This window comes from Scophthalmus maximus, chromosome 3 (assembly GCF_022379125.1).
Source record: "Scophthalmus maximus strain ysfricsl-2021 chromosome 3, ASM2237912v1, whole genome shotgun sequence".
Classification (NCBI taxonomy): Eukaryota; Metazoa; Chordata; class Actinopteri; order Pleuronectiformes; family Scophthalmidae; genus Scophthalmus; species Scophthalmus maximus.
The window spans coordinates 17,075,164-17,092,500 of record NC_061517.1 but is presented as its reverse complement, the minus strand read 5'-3'; the positions used below and the strand labels follow the sequence as shown (position 1 = coordinate 17,092,500).

General features: G+C 43.1%; 1 protein-coding gene across 1 annotated transcript in view; it reads left to right on the top strand.

Moving 5' to 3' along the window:
• celsr3 (cadherin, EGF LAG seven-pass G-type receptor 3) overlaps positions 1-17,337 on the top strand; it is a 92,126-nt gene that overhangs the window by 37,467 nt on the left and 37,322 nt on the right. Inside the window, exons 4-14 of the mRNA XM_047331355.1 lie at positions 999-1,221; positions 4,169-4,284; positions 5,059-5,147; positions 5,463-5,477; positions 5,841-5,998; positions 8,523-8,686; positions 9,238-9,363; positions 9,553-9,722; positions 10,482-10,667; positions 12,615-12,725; positions 12,864-13,032. Coding sequence (XP_047187311.1) covers positions 999-1,221; positions 4,169-4,284; positions 5,059-5,147; positions 5,463-5,477; positions 5,841-5,998; positions 8,523-8,686; positions 9,238-9,363; positions 9,553-9,722; positions 10,482-10,667; positions 12,615-12,725; positions 12,864-13,032 — 1,527 coding nt within the window. The remainder of the gene's footprint in view (positions 1-998; positions 1,222-4,168; positions 4,285-5,058; positions 5,148-5,462; positions 5,478-5,840; positions 5,999-8,522; positions 8,687-9,237; positions 9,364-9,552; positions 9,723-10,481; positions 10,668-12,614; positions 12,726-12,863; positions 13,033-17,337) is intronic.

Below are 17,337 nucleotides of genomic sequence, written 5' to 3'. Positions count from 1 at the left end.
TGTGTGTGTGTGTGTGTGTGTGTGTGTTGTCTGTGTGTGTGTGTGTGTGGGTGTTTCTGCCTCCCGAGACTCCTCAGACAGACGCTTGTTTGACTGGCAGCCGGATCTGTTTATTCTCGTCTGCAGATTTGTTTGTGTGGTGTTTTGTTTTTCACACACTTCCAAAACAGCAGAATCACAGTCAACAGGAAAATGCTATGCTTCCAAATACCGTACTCTGAGTATCTTGTCGCTGTCAACTAGAATTTTGGATTTTTAATTTTTTTGAATAATCTTGTGGGATGGTAAAGGTTAGTCTTCTCTAACAGTTGCTCTTGAGGAATCAGCACCCTGCTGCCGCCACTGTCTAATCAGGAACCGATTTACATCCAAAGCGTCTGCTGAATTCGCTGACTGATAGGAGAAGAAAACAGCAGCCCTCTGTTAAGCTGTTGACGGAGAAAAAAACTCCACTGCTTTATAGATTGCGGCCATTTCAAGCCACCCGTGTTGAGAAGCCTCCTTCAATACCAACTGCCATAAGCAACACAACCTTATGCTGAACGTGGTGACGGGTCTCGCAGCATCGGGGACTGTGAATAACTGGTTGCTTTCCTGAACGCCCAACTTCCATATTCAAATGAAACTGCTTTCAGACCTGCACCGGAGTCTGCCAATGTTTTCTCCGGACATTTTCCGTTTGAGTGAGCCCATTTGAGAACACAGCAGGAAAATCTCCGGGAAAGTGTGCCACCCCTCGCCTGAGTGTTCCGGATTCCGGTGGTGAATGCGTCCGACTCTCGGACAAAACAATCTCCTGCTGCGTTCTTCTTATGTGAAGGGAAAACTTTCGATAATGTCAAGGCCCAATTTTCCGTTCATGTCTTTCAACAGCTTAAGAGGGAAAAAAAACAACTTGATTTCTGATCTATTTACTGGTTTTCTGAGATTTTGGACTTTGCAGTTTTGCTGCTGTTTCAACTTTCAACCTTTTTCCTCTTCATTCTTCCACCCCCCAGGTGACCAATGTGAGTTCGACCGCCGTCAGGGCCGGTGTGTGCCGGGTGTGTGTCGTAATGGAGGAACGTGTCGGGAGCTTTCGGGTGGGGGTTTCCGCTGCGAGTGCCCTGCAGGCGGCTACGAGCGTCCGTACTGCACCGTCACCGCCCGATCCTTCCCACCCAAATCCTTCGCCATGTTCCGGGGCCTACGACAGAGATTTCACCTCTCCATCTCATTAACGTGAGTAGATGCAATATTCTCTTTTCCCCAAATTTCTATATTTGACTGTTCAGTTTTTTGTTTTGAGTTTTGCCATCGTCCCTCCCTCCCTCCCTCCTTCCTTCCTTTCAGCTCCTGTCCGTCTTCACGGGGCTCTCTCACAGATCCATAACCACTCCTCTGTGAATCTGAGTCCTCTTTAATCAATCTATTTCATCTCCATCTCAGACATCGATCTTATTATTCATGGTTTCTCGTCTGACGCTTCTTTCATCCATCAACTTACTGGTCTCTCTAACGTCTCCTTCGCTCTCATTCTTCCCACCCTCTCTTTGTGTCTCACATCTCATCGCCCTTGTGTTCTCCCATCTCAGGCTCAGAAGGCGAATGCAGTATGTCTGGTGACCCCCTGCTCTCTCTGTGAAGAGATCAGAACTCTTATTTCTTCAGAAAAATAATATCCCAGTTACCAACCGAGTCCAAAACCAGACTTTTGATGTGTGAAAGTTAGTTGATAAAGTTATCGTAAGTTCAATTGAAATGATTCAATGCAGCTTTACCTTTTGAAAACGTCACTGAAATAGTGGAACTTCACAATTTTAGTATTGTAAAGGCCATAAAACCTTTTCTCTTTCTTTTTTACCTGAGTTTGAAATGTTAAAATTCTGAAAGGGCACTGAACTACATGCAACCCGAAGAGATGCGCGATGAGATCAGATTTGCAAGGATTCTTTTCTTCTTAGTCCCGTCAGCTTTGCTTGGCGCACAGACTGTTTTGGTGTGTTCAAGATTCTGTACGTGAAGGTAACTGTGATCTAAATGTTGCTGCAGAGGCCAGTGATCATTCCTCTACCGCCGTTCCTCTGCTGCTTCCTTGCCTCTTGACATACTGAGTAGTCGTCTGTGGGAGATCTGAAGTGGTCCTTCAGAGTGGTCAGGCAGGGTTGTGGGATGGTTGCCATGGGTGAAGTCATTAATGACGGTTGCTGGGGTGATGTTGCCCGTGGGGTTGTTGCTATAAGCTATATGTGGCCACCCTGGATCGGTTACTATGAGACACCGTGGTTATGTTATTCTCTCTAAATGAGTTTTCGGCTCAGTGTTGAGGTATGTAAAGGTGCAGCGCGTCATTTGTTTGATTGATTTGTGACCACCAGGAGAGTAGTGAAATGTTGAAGTGTGATGTGACTTGATATTCCTTATGATATTCCCCCGACGTCGGTGCTTTATTTAGTGTCCCTATTTGCTGCGACGCTCCTCGGCCTCCTTGAGTTCCACACCAGGGCCAAACAGCACTCGATCTTTATTCATGTGACGCACTTTGATTTCCCCACTGCAAAACTGCTTCCCATGTTTTGGCCTTTGTAACTGCCTGGGATGATGGGATGGACACATGGCTCTGTTGTATAGGGGCTATGACAGTATAGTCATGGCTTCACTGCAGTCGTGAGGTATTTCCAAGCTAATGGGGGGAGAGTGTGGGAATGAATTTTGCCATTTCCCCGGTTATGTTGGAAATTGTTTTGAGTTAAATGGGTTTAAGAAATAAAAAAAAATAACATGATACATACCTGATAACTTCATCAGCTTTATTGCTTTTGGGGAAAAAGTCACTTCATATTGTTATTTTTTCATCTGCAGATAATAAATCTCACGAACAATCGGCACACTAATGACAACAGACATAATCTATAACACACGCTTCTTCGCATTCCCTTGCTCTCTATTTACAGCCTCTCCGCATCTCCACTTCACTGACTCCATTTACCCCTGGCAAAGGTTACATTATTTTTCAGCTATTTCTGGCGGCTTGAAGAGATTAGATCTGCATAAAACAAGATAGGAAAACCTCGCTGTTGGAACTGCAGCGGGGCCATGCAAATAAGACGCATATCAGCTATTGAATAACCCTGGGTTTATTCTAGACAATAACCGCACTATTAGATAAAGGGGGAATGAAGTCGTCATGATAGAGCATGATGATAACATGCTCTCTCCCCCCAGCACATTTCCTTACACTGCTGTATTTATCTACTGTTGTAGCCACATTGATCTTTGTGTGGATGCTTTATCCAAGGATGTAAAATGCAGATACTCTGAACTCAACAAAACTGGAATGACTGAGGAGTATTTCTCTTCAAGGACTTGAGCTTAAGCCACCAGTTAATAAATCAAGTGCAAGTTTAAAGCTTTAGTTTAATGCTCCTCTGTAGCCGAACCTGACCTCGGAAATCTGTAGACCCGCAATGTGAGGTTGTATCCAATTATTGACTCCTTATTACTGAACGGAGCTGCAGCAGAATAACAATTTACTGAACCTGCGGGGGTCCAGTGTGACAGTGTGGATCGAGTGGGAGCTGACATTATAAATGTATTTATTTAATTACTCATTTTAGTGCACAACTTTCAACTTTGTGCAGGTTTTCTTGGAAGTTATGACAAAAGTCCAATTGATTTTTCAAGTTTTATCAAGAAAAAATAATACGCAAATACATTTTAAAGATGGGGATTCTCTGTGTTTTGACAGAAGAGAGGATTTGTTATCGCTGCATTCAAAAAAACGTGATCAGTCCCCTCTGATGATTTTCATACTATTTTTATTTATAAAATATATTCAAATGTATTACAATTGCATGACTCTGAGCTGCTGGAGCAAGTGGACGACATCAGCATCATATTGTATTGACTGTGCCGCAGTTTTGCTGCTCAATATTAAGGCTGTATGAGCCATTCCTGGTTTGTCGCTTAAAAATGGGTCTTGAATGAGTCACTGTGTCAGGGTCATATGTTGTATTTTTTTTAGTACTGTATGTATGTATCAAATGTGTGACCATGTCGTACGAGTTACTTGTAGATTTGTTAGGATTCAGTAAAAGTTGACTTCATAATTCTCATGTACATAAAGAATATTTATCAATGAAATATGTATAACGGATAATGTTTTTTTGTGCGTGTGCGCATTTTCTAGGTTTGCCACCCTGGAGAACAGTGGTCTGCTCTTCTATAATGGACGCTTCAACGAGAAACACGACTTCATAGCCTTGGAGATCCAAGAAGGACAAGTGGTGCTCAAATATTCCACAGGTACTTTATCTGTTTGTGCGTAATTGTGCTCATGTGCTCCAGGATTTGCTTTGTGTATTTGTACACAAATTGTGTGTATTTGTAGTATTTGTGCCTTTGCAGGACTATACTATAGTCTTGCAAAGAAACCCCCGAAATGCTGTGTAACACTGCAGACATCGCAAACCACCACCACCATCATTTTTTCCCTTTTTTAGAAGGAATTGTGTTAGATTAACCCTTCACTGACTCAAACAAGTGAGTATATTGTGTTGAAAGTACCTTGTACTATGTACAGTACAATGCAGAAGGTAAATACTGTCCCTAAAAATCCTTCACCTCTCTACTACCGACCTCCCCGACTTCAGCCACGGAGCCATCACACGAATAGTACCGACCTCACAAACTGACACTGATCTATGCTCCTCTGCTGACACTTGAACTCCTGGGACAATGTAGACTTAATCAATCTACCATTGGCTTCAGGGAAAGAATGGTGTCAGTCAAAGCCTTCACAAACATAATATGTGCAGTACACATGGTTATTTGTACATATAAGTTTGATTCATGCACACGTGAACCTGGAAATGGGAAGATATGAGATGAGCGAGCGTTGCAAGGATCGTCATACATTTTACATTTTCACTTTTCATGCATAAGCAAATTCTGTATTTTTATAGGCAGACATTGGGAAAAAATTGAACTTGAGCAGAGAAAAGTTGATTTGAATAGAAATCCATTTGGTGGATGTGACATTTACCTGCTGGTGTTTTGACCTGAACGTCCTCCCTGCAGGTGAATCCTCCACCCAGGTGAGTCCCTTCCTGCCGGGAGGCGTGAGCGATGGAAACTGGCACACAGTTCACATCCACTATTACAACAAGGTGGGTTCACATCTCACTCCGTCTGTGTTCTGAGCTTTGCTCATTCATTTTGTGTTACTGACGTCTGTTTGATCTTTTTTGAAGTTTTTGAGGTGTTTTTGTTGTTGTTGTTGTTGTTGTTGTGATAGTAATTTTGACATCTCGCGCGTCGGCAGATTAGTTTCTGAGCCCTTCACACCAGCAAAGCCGTTTCAGTAAAGCCAAAGTGTCTGTGTGCGCGCGCTTTTATGTGGGTGTTTGCTTTCCGACACTTTATTCATGCATATTCGCCGCACATCTCCTTTAATTTTCTTCATGTTCTTTCATTTCCCTCAGCCAGCTACACGCTATGTGAGTATGAGTGTGTGTCAGGGTACACATGCACCCCCTTCCATCCACCTCCTCCTTTCTCTTGCGTTCTCTTTCCTCCACCTTTTCACCAGCAGTCAGTAAGTGAAGAGTGAGTGTGGTGTCTGTCTTTCTGCTTCTACGCCATTATTTTCTTACCCATGTTTCTTACCTTTGTTTCGTCTCTCACTAACTCAATTTCCCCCTTTCCGTTCTAACATAATAAGCAGTGGCAGTGTAGACACCGAACATGGTGAATGTCTGCGGTGGTTCTAGCTCTACTCTGTATTCCTTGCGTGTTGTCTCTGTTTCTCTTGAATGTGTATTCAATCTTCTGTGTGCGGGTGTGTGTGTGTCTGTATTCAGCCGAAGCGCAGTATGAGCGGCGAGGCCCAGGGTCCGTCCGACGAGAAGATTGCTGTGGTGAGCATTGACGACTGTGATACGGCCTTGTCGCTTCGCTTCAGCACACAGCTCGGGAACTATAGCTGCGCCGCTCAGGGCAAACAGACCAGCAACAAGAAGTGAGTCTCTGTTTCTTTCAACCCTCCGTCTTTTGTCCGTCTTCACACCTGTGCTTCCTCTGATTGTGTTGACCGGAAAGTCCCCACGTCTGAGAGATCGCCCCCAACAATGCGAGCGTGTCTGTGAAATGGTTGACAGCCTATGAAATATCTGACTCGAAAAAGCTTAGGAGGGGGGAAAAAAATAGTACTCAGTCAGATTCCGTGAAGTACATTTATGCATAAATCTCTCTCACCTGCAGCGCAGCGACGGAGAGGCTCTGAGTAATCGTTGACCCTGAGCTGTGGGCGCTGTTTACACAGGATGTGCCAACTTCTTTGCAAATACAAGTTCCATTAAAACATCATCTGTGGCAGATCAGAGGCTTAGCAGATATTCAAAGGCAATTTTCACTAAGTAGAAAGCCAATAAAGCCGGTCAGTGTGTGTAGTAGCACACTGGTCGGCTGGCAGCTGGTGGTACAGTACGTAGGTTGCTGGATTAAAAGAAGTAGAATACAGATAGTCATGTGGAGTGATTAGTTTAGCAGGAGATATTGGCTTTTATTAAAATGTTTCCTGTTTACAAATAAGTGAGGGAGTGCACACAAGTACGTAGCATACAGCACATTGTGTCGGTGTCGCTGTAGCTTATGTATGTACTTTTTTTTGGCCATTCAAAAATAATACAATTTATTGAAAAATGACACAATTACTTTTTAGATGTACGTTGTAAGGCATGTTTCCCAGAATCTCATCATGTCATGATGAGCTTGTTCTGCCCCAGGTCCTCGACATGACATGTGCAGTATAATGGCAGTTGCTTAATAGCGTATATAAAAGTAATTTCATGTTAACATGGAGCAAGGAGAATCACATTTTTGTGTCTATTCTCCTGTTCCCCTAGAAAAAAGAAAAGTTTTACATTCTCAACTTCACAGATTTAGAAGTTCATTAATTCTTTAGTTTAGGTTTAGCTTAGGTTTAGCGAGCTGATCACATTTGGAAATGGAATGTGTGCAACACACAATTTAATACAGCTTTAGGACCGTTTAATCTGCTTCCTGCTCAAACTTTGACTCGAGACTGTTGCAAAGGATTTTCTGCAAATGTCACATCGGCTTGATGAGGTGAATGTAGAGCAAATCTGTGGAGACGTTAGGCTTTTGATGCTCCTTTACAGTATGTCTGCCTGTATCTCTCTGATGGGCTTGTTGCTCCCTCTGCCCGCTGTGCATGTGACTTTCCTCACATTCCTTAGTTGCATCTTGTTACACTCATAACAAATAGTTTCAAATCCACTGCATTGCTTCACAAATAAGTCCAATTGATCGGACGTGGGCCTTTTTTTCCCCTCTCCCACTTGACCTCGTGTTGGGTGTCCATCAAAACAACTCTGTCTATATGCCAGCACGCTCTGTGCACAAAAGCACCCTGTCATAGTGCTGACGCCTGGCCTCGACTGTGCAAGCTGTAATCACGCCGGCTGTGTTCTGTCGGCGCTAAGTGAGGCTCAGAGAAGAGAAGACGGATCACAGAGGAAGGCCAAAGAGTAACACTTTCAACACCCTCTTCCTCCGTCTCTTCTCCATTTCTCCATTAGCAGCCAACGCTCAGTCTCGACATCCTCCTCTATTGACGCTTTCCGTTCATACTGGCTGTAACTCGCACTTAATCTCTTGTTTATTCGACTGCAGCGCCTCTTGTCTCCCGAGCTTCCTTCAATTTATATTCCACAGGCGTGCACGGGGCACGTGTCGCCAAGGCGAGCTGAAAGAGAAAAACGTCAACTCGCACCGCATGGGGGGGGAAAAAAAAAGATATGCTCTCACTGAATGATAACACTGACAACTGTTCCTGTCTCTTCGGTTTTTCTCACACATGCAGTCCCATAACTGTTATTCGCTGTCTCATACATCTCCTTCGTATTCCCTGTGTTTCTTCCTCTATAGCCGTCTTCCATCTGTCTTGTCATCCGCCTGTACTCTCACTCTCTCCTGATATTTGCTGTAACTCACACTTAATCTCCTGTTTGTTCATCTGCCTCCCTGCCTGCCTCCACAGTTCCCTGTTTGTTGTTGATTTTTTCCCCTCCACATTTTTCTCCTTTTTATGCCGCTATTTGTTGATGTTCCCTGACACCCTACCTCCTTTCATTGCTGGCTTCCGTTCTCCTTCCTCCATCTGCCTTGTCATCCTGATAGTTGCTGTAACTCCTGTTTAATCTCCTGTGTGTCTTCTTTCCTTTTTCATCTATTCAATCACTCTCTTCTCCTGCTGTTTCTGATCGTATCCTCAACAACATCATCATCATCGCCTCATTTCTTTTCAACATCCACTATTATACACTGATTTGTGTTCCTGTTGACATTAACCTATGATGACACATTTAATCCCTGGGTTTATTTAATCCTTTGCCTCTCTCGAACCCTCTTTTCATGTTTTTCCTCTTCTCCCTCCTCCCCTCCATCACTGAGGGTTAATCCTCTGTTCCCTCCTTATAACCCTATTTACCATTCTTCTACCGTATCTCCTCCTCTCTCAGGTCTCTGGACCTGACCGGTCCACTGTTTCTGGGCGGAGTTCCCAACGTACCCGACAACTTCCCGTTTGGCGCCAGGGAGTTTATCGGCTGTATGAAGGAGCTACACATCGACAACAAGCCGCTGGACTTGGCTGGATTTATTGCTAACAATGGAACAGTTCCCGGTCAGCACTGCTAACCATATTTGTCCTCCCTTATAAAACATGAATGATGACAAATGTATAACATTTAGGATCTTCATACCGGTCCTTAACACGCCCCCATTGAATTAAAACAAACGAATACGGATAAACAGATAATTTAAATTTATTATTTTTTAGAATCTCTGTATTTATTATATATATACTCATTATATAACCTGAACCTGAAATGTAATTGTCATTGATGACTGGACATATGACTGTCTTTAAAATTATTTATTTATATAGATTTATTATTTATTCATATATATTGATTCATGTCCTGTCTTTGTTTAATGTTATACACTCTTGAACACATTTAATATAATATTTGAAATTCATGTATTATTTTAAAGAAAAAAACCAGCTAAAATATTGTCATATAGTAATGTTGACGTCTGAGTTGGAATTACCTCTGAATATGCCTAGGGAAACTGAAGAACACTATCTAGCTATTCACTGCACTTCATTCAGTCATGGTAACTCATTTTTGAAAACTTCACTGAGGATGTACCCGTCTCTGCCGCTCCTCACAGGCTGCAGTGCCAAGCTGCCCTTCTGTAAGTCCAACCCCTGTCAGAACGGAGGGACCTGCAGGGTGAGCTGGGAGACGTTCTCCTGTGACTGTCCCCTGGGCTACGGAGGGAAGGACTGCAGCCACGGTGAGCGGCTACATGAGTTTATTTACATCATATGGTTCTACACTTCATGGCAATGTCACATCTGTTCTATTGCTCTGTTTTAGTGCGGTTATCAATAAAAAATGTAACCAGAGTCTTTCTGTCTCATTGATGAATACCATTGACATTGTTCGCCTTTTTATTTACCCTCCCTCTCACCTTCCACCTCAGTGATGCCACACCCCCATCGCTTTCTGGGTAACAGTGCCCTCTGGTGGGACCTGAAGAATGACGTGACCATCTCCACGCCGTGGTACCTGGGCCTGGTGTTCAGAACCAGAGCGCGAGAGGGGACGCTGCTGCAGGCTCAGGCCGGCCAGTACACCAGTCTGCTGTTCCAGGTGTGTACACACACACACACACACACACACACACACACACACCTACACACACACACACAGATGCACAAAAATGAATTGTGAAGGTTTTGTACATTAACAAATGAGACTGAGATAATCATCACCTTTCAAATCACACCAGGGATAATGGTGCTTCTGAAAACAAAGCCAATCTTCTCCTAAACCCGCTGACTCCTGTTTTAGAGGAGATTGTTGTCTGTCTCTTTCTCTCTGCCTTTCACCATCGCCAGCGGCTCTGAAAGCTTTAGCTCCACTTATGCTAAAGCATAAATGGTGACACCTTCTTCTTCTTTTTCTACCATAAACGGATGATGGTGCTTTATTTCAATGCTGCACATTTTGAGCAAAATGTCATCAGGTGGCACATGATATATGATGTTGCTTGGGATGCTAACAGTAATGTATTACCAGCGGTCACATTGATTATGGAAATTGTGTCTCACAGTTAATGTGGTGCCATTTTGTGTTTTAATATCAAATAATCAGAGACAAAAATCTCCACTGCAGGTATTTTTTTTCTAATTTAACATCTCAACATTCTTTACTCATGTGTTTTCTCTCTGTCTCTATATTTTTTTGGGTGTCTTGCTGTGTGTGTGTGTGTGTGTGTGTGTGTGTGTGTGTGTGTGTGTGTGTGTGTGTGTGTGTGTGTGTGTGTGTGTGTGTGTGTGTGTGTGTGTGTGTGTGTGTGTGTGTGTGTGTGTGTGTGTGTGTGTGTGCGTGCTCCTCCGTCTCTTTCAGGTGATAAATGGTCAGCTGGTGTTCTCTGTGACCCGCGGTTCGACGAGACCGGTGCGATTGCGGTTGGATCAGGTTCAGGTGGCAGATGGACGCTGGCACGATCTCCAGCTGGAGCTGCGAGATGTTCGCAGTGGCCGCGAGACGCGATACGTAGCCACTCTGCGGCTCGATTTTGGACTCTACCAGGTAATCGGCGTGATACAAACCTGGAAGGGAAGGTTTTTAGGATGGCCTTGATGTTCCAGCAATAAAGACTCAATGTGTTAAGCGGACTGATACAGTGGAAATCTTAAGTGCAGCAATAAATGTAACTAAAATACTGTAATTGCTGTATTTTAACAGAAGTTTGAATTGCCCTGCAAGCACAGATGTAAATGGATAACAAGGTTTTTTAATCTCCGTGGCTTCACTACATCAATCCAAATCAAAGACCTAATTTACCTTAACAGTTAATTTCCTGGTCTCCTTTTCTTCCAACACTACCCAGAATACAGTCACAACTTTAATTAACCATGTACAGATGGAAATTTAATGTTTTCATCCATAGGGTTTTTTTCCAGCTCAAATTCTTGGATTTGATTTAATTTGGCTGTTTGAAATCTGCTGATACTCTGATGGACAATTTATTCAGTCTAATCTGTAGAGAACTTTCATTAGAATTGTAAAGCATTTCATATGAATGAGGGAAAGAAATCCTTTTTAACATCCTGTTATACAAAATATCTCCATATAAACAGAATTATATCTCACTTCCTGGTATGAGCCAACGTGGTGAAGGAGAACGCTGCAATAGTGTCAGATTAAGTTCGATTAATTTTTTGACGAAGAAGTTGAATCCAGATTTAAGAAAAATCATAAAAGAAGTACATTTCCATGGGGAAGCATTCACAGTATCTCAGCTTATTATCAGCGTTGGGTTTTTTGAGAAATTCAAGAGTTTAATATTTTTTTAAAAATGTGATTGACATGATATTCAGTTGACCTGAGATTTTTATTGCTTCCAGACAAAAAAAAAGGGTTAATTGAGAGAATAGAGCTTGTGTAGTAAATTCCTTCAATAATCTAGCAATTCCAGCAATCATCTTGTGCTTTATGTATCGGAGGTCAGTCGCCAAACGGTTGGCTCTTTGCTGGAATACACAGTGAGAACACAGAAATTCATCAAATTTAGTAAGTAAATGACACAATGAGATATCCTTACACATTTCGTATGTTCTTTAACATACGAAATGTGTATGGTGTTTTAACTATTTAATCCCATAACACATTTTCCCCTGTTTGTGTTTGAGGTTTGTGCTCTAACAGAGGAAAGCAGACACACTTTCAAGCTCTATATTGTGTGTTCATGTTGATTTGCCAGGTTATTTTCATACTTTCATACATACTGAGTAAATGGTGCAGAAAAACCTTTTCATATATGAAATTAATATACATCATAACTGCCAATTAAACAGTAATTACCTCTGAAACAGTTTGGCATGTGTGGATGGTAACACATTCCACCGCTGCTGAAGTGGTGATAAATGGGGCTCATTGATTTTGTTTTCGTGGCGCTGGCGAGCCGCGTCGTCTGTCAACGTTGCTTCAAAACACTCTGTGTTATCAGTTGAGCATTGACCTTCTCACAGGTGACGGCATGTTATTGTTTTCTTTTATTGACTAAAGTCAATCATTTAGTGTGCGGCGCTAAAACTATTATCCCTCCCGCCCACACTCTGCTTCCCTCCCTTCCCATCGACTGACAGTGTGTTGTAATAACCTGACTATTCAGTGCTGTAGTAATGAATGAAAGTATGGAAGAGTGCCAGTTTGCCATGAGAAGAAAAAGAAAATCAATAATGTTTTCAGAAAACAAAAAGTCTCTTTCCACCTTCAATAATTTCAGCCAATAACATATACATATTATATTATGCTTTTTCACAAAGCCTGTGTGACAAATGTTTTCATGCGTAATACCGTACATCTTCGAAATGTTCATATTTCCAAGTTCCTCTGCGTTGTGGAACAAAGGTTATCCCTATGCGCTTTGTGTGTATTTTTGTCCAGGTATTCAGTTTGCATACAGCTATTAATAATGATAATCTTTGCCCTCTATCTGTCCCCCACCTCTCTGCCACTTTCTCTCCCCATTAGGGAACAGTGATAGTGGGAAATGAGATTCATGGTTTGAAGGTGAAGCATCTGCATGTGGGAGGAGTGCTGGGCTCCGGAGAGGTTCAGAACGGGATTAGAGGATGCATACAGGTGAGGATGGGTGGATGGAATTTTTAATGTTTATTGATGGAGGGGTGGAGGGAAGCTGGCAATGTGAGCTCATTAAAGATGGAAATGTGTCACAGAAATGAGTCTGGGAAGTTTACCTCTCTTTGCGTCTCTCTGCAGGGCGTTCGGTTGGGTGTACGTCCCGACGCCCCCCCGCTGCCCCGCCCGTCAAGAACTGTCAAAGTGGAGACCGGCTGCAGCGTTGGCAACCCCTGTGTCTCGTCCCCCTGCCCCGGCCACAGCCGCTGTTCCGACCAGTGGGAGCGGCACACCTGCGCCTGTGAATCTGGTGAGTGAACAGAGCGATGGCGGTGTTGGGTTTATGGACACGATTGAAGTTACTGTCGTCGAGGGAGGCGACAACTACGTCTTGAGACCTATTCCCTCCCTGTTGTGAATTGACATGCGGTGTCATGAGACTCTCCATTGTCCAGCCAGTTTGAGAGATGGGGCGGGGTGGACTTTTCAGTTCTGAAAAATGGTATATGCTCGTTTATATTAACAGTACAGTGAAACAACAGTGAAGGAGGGATGTTGCTTGGCTGTCAAGTGTTTCATCATATTAATCGAGCGTTTGATAAGAAACAATGTAAAAATTTTACTTGAAGAGTTTCTGAAATGCATGAACATATGTAAGAAAAAGGGTAAGATAGAGAAATTTTTTTATTAATCAAGAAAAGGAAGATACTTAAATGTAAAAAGGCAATGTCCTTCATTCACAAGTGTAGAGGTTACTAAAAAGTGCTTGAATGATACGTTTTTGGTACCAAATGATTATTCTATGATTCTACTCTGATGATCAATTAATGGTTCCATCTTTTATTTGTGGGACAAACAATCAATAATGTTGTGTCATTGTATAAACAGTGAGAGGAGGAGGTGAAAGGAGCCGCATACATTCGCGAGAGCGATGAAAAAAGGGGAATCATTACAATGTGGCCATTTGTGTGTGGGTGCCTGCCAGTGCTCTAACTGGGTTAAACAGATATTTGGGAACACATAATGAGTCCTCATCCACCTGAGACCGAGCGAAAGACACTGACTGCGGGCTAACTTCCAAAATCTCCTTAGTCAGGTGAACATAATGAAGTAAAAGCAATGAACCCAGATTAAAAGTGGAAGGTATGTTAATGGAGAAGCAGCGGAAGAAAGGAGAGAGAGGAAGGAAAGCTATATTCAAATTTCAGCCTTCAGAACAGTGGACAGAGAGAGGGAATAATAGAAAGATGCAAAAGAGGCAGAGGATGAACAGAGAGACTTAACCGGTTAATAATTGATGAGGAGAAAGAGGCGGCTGACAGAAATAGTGTAAAACAAACACCAAAAGTTTTGAGGCAAGAGGAAAGAAGAGAGGAAAGAGGGCACGAGAAAGTCAAATCAAACAGCCTGAAAGCACTGGTGACACGTTTTGGGAATAGATCCACACACCACTGGTATGTATGTACATAAAGACACACCAATCATACAAGCGAGAGAACATGAACATGACAGACACGCACACACACACACACACACACAGAAAGAAAGAAGTGTGCCAGTGAAGGAGAGGATGAAGAAGGATATTTGTTTGGGGCTTTATTAGCAGCTACTGATGCAACAGCTGCAGTTCAGTTCCGAGCAGAGATGATTAAAGGAGATTATTTCTATTCATGATGAAAGGAGAGAGACGAGAGATTTGGCAGCAAATGAATAGAAGAAGAACCACGCGAAAGGCTAAACTGAGAGAGAGGGAGTGAGAGCAAAAAAAGTGGCCAGTCCACTTTTTCACATTAGTTTGTGGGGATATTGATCTTCTTTTCTCAACATCAATCACCTCCCTTCACTGTGTCTCAAGATGACTTTTTAACAACTTGCTCTAAAAGCTACTCTCCATATAGTCCTGTGAAACTTTCCTCCTCATTCAGTGGAGCGCAATGTTTCTGTCGGCCAGTTATTTTGTGCAAAACAGTGAGAGGGGGAAGAAAGTTTGTGTTGGCAGCGATTGTAGTTCGTCGAAGTGAGAGAGCCTCAGGGTCGGCGTCATGGAAGAGGAAGCAGAGAGGAGCTGCGCTCCCTGCAGCATCCTGCACCAGCCCGCGAGCTCATGCCGAAACTTTGGCTAATTAACATGAAGCACCGACTCAGAGAGAATGTACACACGCACACGCACACACACACGCACACACACAGCATATCCGACAACCTAATGTGCATGCACTTATTTACTGTAAACACACTCTCACTCTCACTCTCATTATCATTATATTTCATCAGCACAATTAGCTTCGAAATCTGTTTGAATGCTGCTCAGAGACGAATCAAACTTTAATAAGAGCTGTGTGACAAAAAAAAGAGAGAGAGGTGCTCTCTGAATAATTCCCTTTCATGTGTGTGTGTGTGTGTGTGTGTGTGTGTGTGTTTTGGGTTGGTGCTGAAATGAGCCTAACGGCCTCTCATCCAACTGACAGTGCTTCTGATCCGTGCAACACAGCATCCTTGACAACACACAGACGCGCACGTGTGCACGCACACACACACACACACACACGCGCGCACACACACACACACACACAGTGAGACAAGGTTCAGCATGACAAATCACTGAGACATCTGCTCTCTCTCTCATCTCCTCACTCTGTGTTTCTGTACGTATGTAATATGCAGCAAGTGTGTGTGTCGTGTGTGTGTGTGTGTGTGTGTGGTTATGTGACGGTTGCTGCCAGTTGCTACAGGCTAATTCACCACTGTGAAAATTCGAATTTAATAAGATAAATTACATTCATGTTGATTTATGTCCACTTCACTTCCCTGAGCAGTTTAAAAACCAACATGATTAAATGCAGAAAACATATGTTTGCGGTTTGGGAACCACAACTCTGACTCATCAGTGTTTCCTGTTTTTGTCAAGATACTAAAACAGTGATTAAAAAACAACACATGACTAAATAAATATGTCCCTAAGCTGGAGCTTGTCAGAAAAGTGCCCTGAACGAGGGCTGTTTGTGGGCGCGGTGTGCAGCCGCAGTGTGTTACTGTGACCTTGGTCCATCCGGAAGAAAGAGTGAGGGATTAATGGGTTTCAAGCTGATCATGGTTTGTTCCATCTTTAATGTGCAAGAGTAAAGTTGTTCTCCATGACAAATCATGCTTCACCTAGGAATGTCATTTATTGATCAGCCTTCATATCAATACTAGGGGGTGTGCGGCACTTTTGGGTATAAAGTGAGGACTGTCTAAAATGAAAAGTCTGCTGTGTGACCTCATTGTACAAAACGGACTCTTGTGCACTTTCACCAGTTTCGACTTGGAGGTTCTTTGTGGGTTGAGGAGGTTCTGCTAATCTGTGGTCTCTGAAGCCTGATCCGACTCATGCAGACTCATGACTCATGGGGCAGAGATTATGGTAGATTCTAGGCAAACCTCAACACCATCAGCCTGGCGTATTAGTCTGGGACCTCTCTGTTCATTTTCGATTTCCATGAGGCGTTACCGACGGACACGGACCAAAAGAGCAACGAATTATGTGACGCCTGCTGAGCGATGCGAAAATGTCAACAGACTGGAGCAGAGAGGAGATGCTCGTGATGATGATTCCACAATGTCTGTGAACCAGTGTTATCGTTTTTGTGGGATTTGGCTTTTTTTTGTTGTGTTGACAGTCTGACAATTTCCCAAGGAATTAGTCATGGATCTGGATGAAAGACAAATCAGACATATTAAGGGGACTGATATCAATGAGTGTGTGGAATTTGGTGAGACTTGGTGTGATTGTTAGTTTGTGAGTTGGTTTGTCAGCAGGATTAGGCAAAAACCACTGAACGGATTTCCATTCAATTTTGTGGAGGGGTGGGGCATGACCCAAAGAAAAACACATTAACATTTGGAGCGCATCTGGATAAGAGGGCGGGGCCAGGTTTTTCTTTTCACTTTCTTAAACTCTGCGAGACAGGCGTTAGCCTTGGCAGAGGTACGCGCTCTCCGAGCACACTTCTTGTTCACATGTATAATATATCATGGTATTTTTAACAGTGATTTTCAATGATTTTGAAAAATGATGGGAGTGTCGGAGCAGAAAACACAAAGCTGCTGGAAGCATGATGACTCGATGAGAAAGAACCAGGCAGTAAATGTGCTCTGAATCGCTGTATTTAATAGGCTGTGGAAGCGACTGGGCTGGAGAAGTTTTGTCAAGGATTCTTTGTGGTTCATCGCCACGTTCATGTGACAGTCTTTGGACTACATGTTCAGAGCAGTCTTTGTCCTTTCATATCAATGGGCCTTCCCTATTTTTGTAGGGATATTTTTGTGTATTGCCACAATCTTTCCACTGTCAGAGAGAAAGAGCTGGATACACATCAGATGAATGGAGGGTTCAGTGAACCGATAACTCATCCGTCTCTTTCCTCGTCGCAGTCTTGTGAAGGAGTGAAGCTGTTGTGTTTCAGTGAGGTAAAAGACGAGAAGCTGTGACTCACCCTGGATGCGTTCAGGGCTCAAGGGCCACAAGTCAGACAAAAACATACGCACACACACACACACACACACACACACACACACACACACACACACACACACACACACACACACACACACACACACACACACACACACACAC